Here is an 11,004-nt window from a genome sequence, read left to right as displayed (position 1 = left end):
CATGACAGCGGACCCACTTCGATGTTCTGGCCGGCAACCCCTCCTTGAACTGCTCCAAGACGACCTTGTCCACATGGGCTCCAGTGTAACAACTCCTGTCACAATCCCCGGGTTCCCCCCCCCCCCCAGCACCATTTGGATCTCTGCTCTGCCCGTCCCCTGCTCTATCTCCATCGCACCTGATAAAGGGGCGAGACACATTACCCCTGATCCCCTACAACTGAGGCTAATTAAGCCCCTTCCCAGCACCTGTTCTCTGAGCCACTCCTCCACTCCCCCCCCCAACCACGCCCCAGCCGTCACAGTAACCAATCCCAGATAATAATAGATAGGACATCATTGGTCTTTTAGATCTTTTTTTTTATTGCAGTAAAAAGTTGAAGTACAAAACGATTTCACAGATGTTTGTAAAGAAACAACCTCACACAGAAGATTCAGATAAAAACTATTTTTATTTACACGTCATTAATCATCATCCAAGTGATGCACATTCATAAAGATATAGTTGATTAAATGAAAAAATACATTTTTAAACTAAATGATCACAAACATTGTTATATATCGTTTGTCACTGATCATGTAAAAAAATACAAAAATCATCATAAACAGTATAAAGAATTACAGACTTAATAAAAACCCATTTACATTTTTATGATTCATACTGTTAACCTGATTTTAGAATTGTATATGCTGTACGTATTTTGGATTTGAAGATATTATATTTACACTTTACACTTGTTAAACAGCAATTTCCATCAGAATGAATAAAGTTTGATCTTATCTTAAAATAAAACACAATTAAAACAGTTCTTTACACAGAATAAAACAAGGTCAAATATATAATAATATCATAAAACAATATAATGATGACCAGATTACTACACACTTTTATCTTTAAAGTTATATGATGATGTCATACAGTTAACATTTATTTTTAGTGTTTTTTAACACTAAAACACAAATGGTGTTTTTTTAATCATTTGTTTAACAACAGATCCATAAAACTTAATTTCTTAATGTATTTAGAAAAATATATTTCAGATAAAAATAATATTTTGTTTTTTTACAGTAAATTGCATGCAAACAATAAACAAATTATTAAATTGCAACATTAGAGACAATAAAGAAAAACATTTTAAATCATATAAATATAATCAGTAAGAGTCAGAATGTGTTTTGATTCTCTGAACCTCTGAGACTGAGTGTACATTTTAAATAACTTGAAATAAAACACTTTTATATATATCATAAAACAATATGCTGGACACCAGATTACTTCACAGATTTTTTTATCTGTTTTTCCAAATATGTAATTCAGATTAAAATAATATTTCATGTTTTACAGTTGCATACAAACAATAAACAAAGAGAAACACGTGTTTTGGATTCTTAATTTGCAACATTAGAGACAATAAAGAATAACATTTGAAATCATAAAAATATAATAATAAGATTCAGAATGTGTTTTGATTCTCTGAACCTCTGAGACTCTGAGTGTAAAGTGTAAAACACTGAAGTTATTACATTTAAAATGGAATAAATCAACAGAAATAAATCTTATAGATTAAAACTGATGTCTGATGATGATCAAAGTTAAAGAAACACAACTGGAAACAAAGTATTTGGTTTAGTGGATTCACTAAATGTGAGATTGAGTTCTGATGAAACAAGATGCTGATTTAGTTATTATTGAATAATCATTTGTTTCTGTGTGGAAGTTTATGATCTGATGATGTGATACAGTTTGAGTATTACATATATCAGTTTATGTTATAACTGTTGATTGTATTGATTATATCAATGAGATGTTGACACACAGTGAAGTCTAAATAAACACAAACATGTCTGAACATCACAGAGAAATATCAGGTTGACAGATTTTGATTTCAGCAGTTTTACCATCACCAGCATTTCCAATCGCGAACCACGGGAAGAGTTCCTCAGTGAAAGTGTCTCTGTAAGTGTGGATGTGAGTCATGTCTTCAGGGTTGTAGAAGGACACCTCCCCCCTGTCATAGTCCAGCTGGACTCTGATCCTCTGGAGACTCTTCTTCACTCTGAGAGTCTGATCAGCTCCATTAGTGTATTCTCCACTGAGATGAATTAAACACCAGACTCCATCTTCTGGAGAAGCAGATATCTCTTCCTTCCTGTCAACTGACTCTTCAACCAAACCTACCAACCAGGCAGGATGGTCTCCCACCTCCACATCCCAGCTGTGTTTCCCTGAGCTGAAGCCCTCAGATCCCAGAACATCTGAATACTTAGTGGATCTCTTTGGATTGTCAGGAAGTTTCTGCTTTGTGACTCCACGTCTCACACTGGTCAGATCATCAGACAGATAGAGACTGTAGGCTGCAGTGTTTGGGTCCAGAATGACAGGACTGAAGTGGACCTTGTCCTTCATCTTCTCCCAGACTCTGAAGGACAGGTTGCCCAGGTGTTTGGCCACATCTATCAGCGCTCCTGAGACCAGCTGTGGATCTGACCGTGAGCTCTGGACTCTGGCTCTGGTCTGAGTGTGTTTATAACTGCTGAGGAAGGACACGTTGTGTTTCTGCAGGTCTTCTTCAACAGCAGAGATGCTGTCTGACAGAGAGGAGATCTGCTCCTGAATCATCTCCATCTCTCTGCTGATGGTCTTCCTCTTCTGCTCCTCTTCCTCCCTCAGAGCTGCCAGTCTGAACTCCTCTTCCTCTTTCAGGAACTGGTGGAGCTTGTTGAACTCTGCTCTGATCTGCCTCTCTGTGGACAACAGCTGCTCCTTGGAGTGTTGAATCACTTCCTGGTATGTTTCCTCCACTTCTTCATATTCGTCCCTCTTGTCCTGCAGAGACTCCAAGTCAGATCTCAGCTGGTCCTTCAGGTCACTGACTGCTTGTTCTAGAGGAACCACCTTGTGACTCTGGTGGAGATGAAACTCACAGACAGGACACACAGCTTTCTGCTCGTCCTCACAGAACAGTTGAGTCTCTTCTCCATGTTTACTACACACCACCTCCACCTTCTTCTCTCCTTCTTCTGTCTCAGAGGATACAGTTTTATATCTCTCAGCAAAGGAGTCAGCCAGTTGCTTGAGTACAAAGTTCACATATGGATTATCTTTTGAGGATTTCCTTTTACAAATGGGACAGTTTGTGTTTCCAGCTTGTTTCCAGAATAGTTCCAGGCAGCTTGAACAGAAGCTGTGGTTGCAGCTCAGAGACACAGGATCTCTGAACGTCTCTGAACAAACGTGACAGTTCAGGTATCTTTCAAAAAGAACTATTTTCTGAGCCATTTGTCTCGGTATATAAATGATCCTTCAATATCAAGACTCACCAGGTTACTGTCCCGTCTCTTCACTGCTTTAAATACTCCGACCGTGTGTTTTCCAGCAGAGATCTCAGTCCCTGTATTGGCGTCTTAGCTCTGTTCAACAATGACAACATCTACTTTTATTTTCAATAACCTGTGTGACAGGTTTAATTAACAGGAAGAAATGCTGCTATGTCATGTAGTCACCAGCAGGTGGAGTCATGATGTCTTTCTGAGGTAAACTTTCTCTTCTTGATTAAATACAAATTCCATATTTAAGCAGTTGTTGTTTTAAAGTTGAACTCAAAACTAATTTCTAGTTTTTTGTTCCACTAAATAAAATGATAACTGATCATAAAATGCCACAAACAAGGAGAAGAGTGTTGTGTTGAGGACTGAACATGTCAACAGGCTCACTGACACTAAACCAGTTTCACAGCATATTTCATTTTTTCAGCAGCTGTAAGATGTTCTGATAAAATTTCTAAAAGACTGTGTTCATTTCCTCCAGGTGGACTAAATACTGATCACACTCTTCATCTGCAGTTATAACAACCAACGCTGAGGTTTTAATCTGATTTGCTTATCTCATATTCTATATTCATCAAAGTCAAAGGGGCCAAATGTTTAGTGTGATTTATTTAGTGAGTATTTATAAAAACATGAGATCAAACTCACTAATATGACTATTGGTTTTCAACATTGTGTTTCAGTTAATGTACAAAAAGCAATCATGAAATATACGTAGTCTAAAGTCTTTAAACCTGAATTAGTTTTAACTTTCTGTCTCATTAATTCATTCACTCTATTACTGACATTAAGAGTTAAAAGACTTTATCTCATCACGCATTAGTTGATATTATTTTCACAAGATGAACTAAAATATATCAATAATCAATAAAAAAACAGATCCCACCTCATCCCTAATTGTCACTATGAATAAACAGAGAGACTCCCCCTCCAGATCTGTTCCCTCTTACATGGTGAGCTGAGTTATATTTTGGTATTTTAAAGATGTCTCTTGAGTCCTCAGTCAGCCATGTTTCTGAAAAATCACGTTTCAGTGACGATAAATAATGAATTAATTGTGTCATAATTGAATTCTCATATTCAGATGAAAAGTAGAGAACGTATTCCGTGGCAGAGAAACACATAAGTTATTAAGCTGAGTTCCATCATAAAAACTACAGAGGTTAAACATCAAGTGATGAAAAAAAAAATGTAAATCTGTGTCAACATAACAATTCCAAGAGTCACTGGTAAAAGGATCAAAAGGCATAAAGGTCTGGCCTTCCAGATGAGATGTGTTGTAGACCATAGTGCATGTAAAGAATCATGTATACAAAATATATATATTTATTTCCTGAGGACGCAGCACAACATGTGGCTGCTGCTGTGGCCCAGTTCCCTCAGAAGGTCGTCTGGAGGCCACACTGGGAAGAGACGGTCTTCAGGTTCAGGTCCAGTGTTGATCTGTATCTCGTACAAGAGAGTTTTGACGATGACGGTACAGCAGCACTAAAGAAACGTCGGCCTCTCAAGAGCGGAAATAATTCAGTCTGAATAACGTCTTTGAGCTGAACGTCAGCTCCATCACCAAGAAGCCTCAGCAGAGGATGTTCTTCCTGAGGCAGCTGAAGAAGTTCAACCTGCCAAAGACCACGATGGTGCACTTCTACACCTCCATCATCGAGTCCATCCTCTGCTCCTCCGTCAGCGTCTGGTACGCTGCAGCCACTAACAAGGACCAGGCCGACTGCAGCGCCTCATCCGCTCTGCTGGGAGGCGATTGGCTGCAGTCTGCCTTCCCTCCGTGACTTGTTTGCCTCCAGGACCCCGAAGAGGGCAAGAAGGATTGTAACCGACCGCTCTCACCCTGCACACACACTGTTGGAGTCCCTTCCCTCTGGCAGGAGGCTGCGGTCCATCAGGACCAAGACCTCACGCCTCAAGAACGTCTTCTTTCCAGCTGCAGTGGGGTTCATGAACAAAGCCCGGGACCCCCACGGACTGACTGAGTCTCACATCCCCAGGACTGTTTCCTTCAACACCCTTGAACATCTTTCCTTTGTTATAATACACTTGTTACTTTATAATATATACTTGTTATCCGTTTGTTGTTTACCATATTTATCTTTAAATTATGTCTCGATGTTTAGTGTTTTTTATTATATTTATTGTTTTCAAAGACTCACGCATGACAAACTGCTGAGAGGTGCTACTGGTGATCCACCTGTGCAGCAACGAATAACGTGGACTTTGTCTCCATCTTGTGCCGTTTACAGGAAGTGAAACGTGTCCGTGCCATCACTTCCTGTGATACACAACAATGTGTGTGTGTGTGTGTGTGTGTACAACCCTCAGTGATTTCTGTTTCTAATGTGGAGAACACACACACAGCGAGGTGTGTGATGGTAATTAACCTTTCCAATCTCCCTCAGAGAAAACAAGTGTAATGTCGAAACACTTAAATGTCTTTAAGTATTTATTAAACACAAACTTGTAATAATTCAACTGAATGACCAGGGCTCCGTCCCACAAACGGTTAGGAGGTCTGACAAAGAAAAGATAGTGCGACATAGTTTCATGGAGTCATAGTTATTGATGAAGTGTTGCCCCTCTTCCCTACTCCCCCTCCTGCTCCGTCCTCCTTCTCACGGCGTCCATGTGAACAGGTTCTGTCTGCTTTCCCAGATGGTGTTGTGGTGCGTTCCACAGTTACATGATGGAAAAACACTAATGGTACATCTTCACCACACATATCTGTGACAGAGAAACAAAAGCTGTGCACGTGACAGTCGGCGGCTTCTCGTCGTAACTTGGCAACGTGTCAGCGCGCCTCTCATCTCCACCAGGAAGTGTTCTACAAACTCTCACTAACACGCCTCAGTTGGGTCGCGTGTTTCAATCGATGCGCTGACATGTCAAAGCTGCAGTGACGGGGATCTGTTTCACGAGTCTGTTCAGAGAGAGAGGGTCACTCCTGAAGGACGACCTTTGACCCACGTGTTGCACAACAGTCAGCGGGAGGCTTGCGAGTCACACGGTGGTGTCTGTGCTGAGGGGAGGTCGTCCCTCAGGGAGACGGACAGAGAGCACTGGGTCCAAACAAATGAAAAGCAGAAGGTCTTCTAACATGGAGGGCGGCCGATACGGCACTGCATCTTGTTTTCACCGCTGGAAGGGAAACCATAGAGTTACCTTGTAAGGGTTTGGTTGACGAGTTTCCAATCAGAAGGTTCTGTGTGACGAACCATCTGGAGGGTCTGGTTCCTCCGTAGAGGGCCCTGCATCATGTGTTCTTGCCCACTGGGCCAAGAGGTCCACCAGTGTCTGGAGGCATACTGGGAAGACCCCGTCCACGAGGACACAAAGACCGTTTGAGGCCCCCTGAGGCACCGACAGAGTCCATCTCAGCCTCTGGACCGAGCCGTGATCTGGATCCAGTTTATTATGAGACACAAGGGAGCTGCTCACTAAAGGACCGACTCCTACGAGACGTCCTGGAACCAGCAGCACTCCATCGATGTGATCACACTCTCCTCTGTGAGGATGTGAATGAAGAAAAAGAGAAGTTGGCAGCCATGGACTTTTCATTTGATTTGCTTACGGGACACGGGGAGCTGGAGTCGGCCGGGGCGGGCGAGCACGGAGGCGACAGCAGCAACCAGCGCGGTCTGCGGCGCGGAGTCGGCCTATCTGTAACTGCTTCAACCTTAGCTGGCTCCATTTGCACATTGCCCTCCGACACAATTAACCCCAGGAACGAGACAGTGGACACGTGAAACTCACACTTCTCAGCTTCCACAAAGAGCTGGTGGTCAAGAAGGCGCCGGAGAACCTGTCTGAGATGGATCCGGTGAGCCTCCTTGTCGGGTGGAGGAGATAAGAATATCGTCCAAATAAATGAAAACAGAGATGTTGAGCAGGTCCCGGAGGACATCATTCGCCAGGGCCTGGAAAACAGCTGGAGCATTAGTTAGTCCAAAGGGCATTACGAGATATTCGTAAGGCCCACTAGGGGTGTTGAAAGCAGTCTTTCATTCGTCCCCCTCCCTTATTCTGACCAGATGATAAGCATTTCTTAAGTCGAGCTTAGTAAAGACCTTAGCACCTTGTAACAGATAAAATGCCGATGAAATAAGAGGGAGGGGGTACCTGTTCTTGATGGTGATGTCGTTCAAACCCCTGTAATCGATACAGGGGCGAAGATCTTGTCCTTCTTCTTGTCCTTCTCTGGAGACGATGGTGGTCGGATCAGACCTGCAGCCAACGAGGAGGTCACATACTCCTTCATCGACTGTGTCTCAGGCGCAGACAGGGAGTAGAGTCTTCCCCTTGGAGGAGAGGATCCTGGGAGCAGATCGATGGCGCAATCATACTCCCGATGTGGAGGCAGAGAAGTGGCTCTGGTTTTATTAAACACCTCCTTATGGTAGCATGCCGGCACCATAGAAAGGTCCGGGTAGTCGGAATCCAGCGGAGACACCGACTGAGGCGCAGGTGGTGGAAAGACCAGAGATGACCTTGTGGCAAGGCATACCTCTGAACACTCCTTGCGCCATGCGATCACTGTCCCCAAAGCCCAGCCCATATGGGGGTTGTGTAGGGACAGCCAGGGGTAGCCCAAAATGAGGGGGTGTTGCGGGGATTGGAACAGGTGAAAACAGATAGTCTCTGTGTGGTGGTCAGGGAAGGTTAACTGTACAGGGGATGTGTGGTGAGTTATCCGGCAGAGTAGACGCCCATCGTATACGTTAAACTATGTTTATTGTTCTGCACTTTTCAGCTCGTCTAACTCCTTGTATGTGGAACGTTCTCGGTCAAATAAACGATTCAGATTCAGATGTGACTAGATTGGAGGCTGATGAAGCAACAACAGCATCAAGTGCCACAGCAGTGATGGATGTGTGAGCCACTCTGGACCAACAGGACGTCAGAGCAACACAACGGGGTTTCTGTGAAGGATCTGAGGGGAAAGACTCACGCATGACAAACTGCTGAGAGGTGCTACTGGTGATCCACCTGTGCAGCAAAGAATAACGTGGACTTTGTCTCCATCTTGTTGCCGTTTACAGGAAGTAAAACGTGTCCGTGCCATCACTTCCTGTGATACACAACAATGTGTGTGTGTGTGTGTGTACAACCCTCAGTGATTTCTGTTTCTAATGTGGAGAACACACACACAGTGAGGTACAGACCAGGGATAGAGATACAATGACAGTAATACATTGATAAATATCTTATGCTTTCATTGACTTAGGAAACACACTCGTGGGCCGCGTAGTGGCCTCTCTGAGTGAACCGCTCGGATGAATGGGACTCTGTGTGGACGCTGTGTCTACGATGACATTGTTAACGCCAGACAGTAAAAAACACTGAAGACAAAACAACAAAACCTGATTAAAAATTTAAAAAATGAACACTTGGGTTTATATTTAATTATTGCAGCAATGGTTTTACAACCATGCAGTTCATGTTCCTTCTACTTTTTCAAACTTTTGACATTTTACATATAAATATTACAGTAAAATAATAACTGGTGCAACCAGGTTCACCACACGGACCTCCAGGTCAATGAAGTTCAGCCAGGAAGACTTTTCTGTATTCAAGCCTGTAGTTCATCAAATTACACTTCGTCCTCCTCGCGAAGCCCAAAGGTTTCCCTTCTGTCGGTCGTTGCCACCTGAAAGCGAACCAGCTCTCTCAGACATCTCAGAGATCCATCTGGAGCGGCGACACGTTTTGCTGTAGTTCCCTTTTGATAAAAAAAACGGTACAAAATAAAATGCTTGGAGCACAAGTCGTGAAGTTTTCTAACCTCGTCTTAGGGGCGGACGAGCAAACGAGAGACGGATCGCGAGCCGCCTTTCAGTTCTCTCGTGGCGACAGATGTGCAAGACGGGAGCTTTTAACGCCTTTGGAAGCAGCACGCCGCTGTCCGGCTTCTCCAACATCGGCCATCTTGAAAGTACCGAGCTGTGCGGCGGATGCGGGTGCGGCGAGGCGGAGGGGGAGGCGTGGCTTTGGCCTGACGCACCTTGAACATCACCTGTAAAATATACCTTTAAATGTGTACTTCCGGGTCATGGCGTGTTACTTCTGAAACACAATATCTCCCAGAAGGCCGCATGATAAAAAATAAAGACGCATATAATAAAAGAATAAAACAAAAAGGTGCACTGTAATTGTCTTAAAGTAAGTAACACACACAGTTTCATCATAGTTCATTTCATCATAATTTAATACAGATCAGTGTTTTTTAATAATTGTGCCACGAATATCAGTTTTGTTGTTTTTCTTGGCAAATAAAAAAAAGAAACCCAACCACAACAACAACAACCTTTAATAAATGCAGCACAATGACATTATTTTAATATTACGCAGTAATAATTGGAGACGTGAGGCTGCAGATTATAGTTTCTAAATATGACACACTGTATTTAATCTCCTGTCCCTTTTGCTCATCTTCTTCTTTGTCATACTGACACAGGCTGCAGATTATATTTACTGTAATAATCAATGAATGTGGCCTCATATAAATATATTTTACCCATCTTTCCAGCTCCGCTAGAGATTAACACAAAGGTGGATTTTGAGAGAACGCTGATACGTGAACGCTGATTAGCAAGAACTGTAAAGTGCATTTGACTTTATTTATTCCTGCTTATTGACCAAAGCTTCACGCTGACTCTCTCTTTACGGATTATAATACAGAGTAACGGCCGTTAGAGAACCATGAAGGTAAACACAAGGTTTTAAAAGCTTTTTATGCTCCGTTATCAAACACATTTAAACATTTGCACAGTGGAGGGGGGGGGGGGAACAAACATACCAGATTGGGAGCAAACTTAATTCTGATTAACGCATTTGGTGTTTCTTATTTTACCGTTTGACTTCGAAGAGGAAATGCAAACAGCAGTCGATTAACGAAACCTTTAAAGCATTTCTGAGAGATGAATAATAATAATGCTCCTGGGCCGAAAACACTTGAAGCCAGAGTCAGTTTTTCTTTTTTTTGCGAGAATTGCACATGTCATACCCGTAGTAGGCCGAGGGCTATTTGAATAATATTCTTATAATAAAGGCAACAATTGTGGGATTTGGCCAGATGTGTAGATATACGTATATATATATATGTCACTGAGTAAAATAAAGGAGGATTATCTCTTTGGTAAGTGGGAACAACTTGAAGGTCAGAGGTCACCACGATAGGTTTGATCTGCAGAAAGTCCTGTGACACTTTCTAAGAGAAGAGCTAGACTACCCTCTGCTAGCAAGAGCTGCACATAACACGTTGGCTCCTGTTTGGTCCATATTCTGTGAAACCTCACCAGCTGTGACTTCATTAAACCTGTTGTGTTTTTCGGATTGGACTCTAGTTTTGTGTGTCTGTCTCTTTAAAAAAGACCTTAATGTACAGTGTGTGAGTTTCATGGAAACTGGCACCTTTGAGAGTGTGGTGGTATCCAGAAAATCCACAGAGGTCAAACTACCAGCAGATTTGAGTTCGAAGGAGACATCGTGCTTCTTCAAAGATGTCAAAATCAGTGGGGCCACTCTGGAGGAGCAGTAGATGTTCTTTCTGTGTGAAGTCCCTCCAGGTCCATCTCCTTCACCATGTCCTGGTCCTCACACAGGGAGAACACTCTGAAGGAGCTGTAGATGTTCTTTCCCAAGGTAGGGTGGAGGGTTGCAGGGTGCAGG

General features: G+C 42.8%; 1 protein-coding gene across 1 annotated transcript; it reads right to left on the bottom strand.

Moving 5' to 3' along the window:
* Window positions 1-1,438: 1,438 nt before the first annotated feature.
* Window positions 1,439-3,423, bottom strand: LOC117736889 (zinc-binding protein A33-like). Its single transcript, XM_034542533.1, has one exon. It carries the CDS (start codon window positions 3,278-3,280, stop codon window positions 1,853-1,855), a length of 1,428 nt encoding a protein of 475 aa, XP_034398424.1. The 5' UTR covers window positions 3,281-3,423; the 3' UTR covers window positions 1,439-1,852.
* Window positions 3,424-11,004: the final 7,581 nt, after the last annotated feature.

This window comes from Cyclopterus lumpus, chromosome 9 (assembly GCF_009769545.1).
Source record: "Cyclopterus lumpus isolate fCycLum1 chromosome 9, fCycLum1.pri, whole genome shotgun sequence".
In the NCBI taxonomy this organism is placed as follows: Eukaryota; Metazoa; Chordata; class Actinopteri; order Perciformes; family Cyclopteridae; genus Cyclopterus; species Cyclopterus lumpus.
The sequence above is the reverse complement of the archived record's forward strand: the minus strand, read 5'-3'. Positions and strand labels throughout refer to the sequence as shown.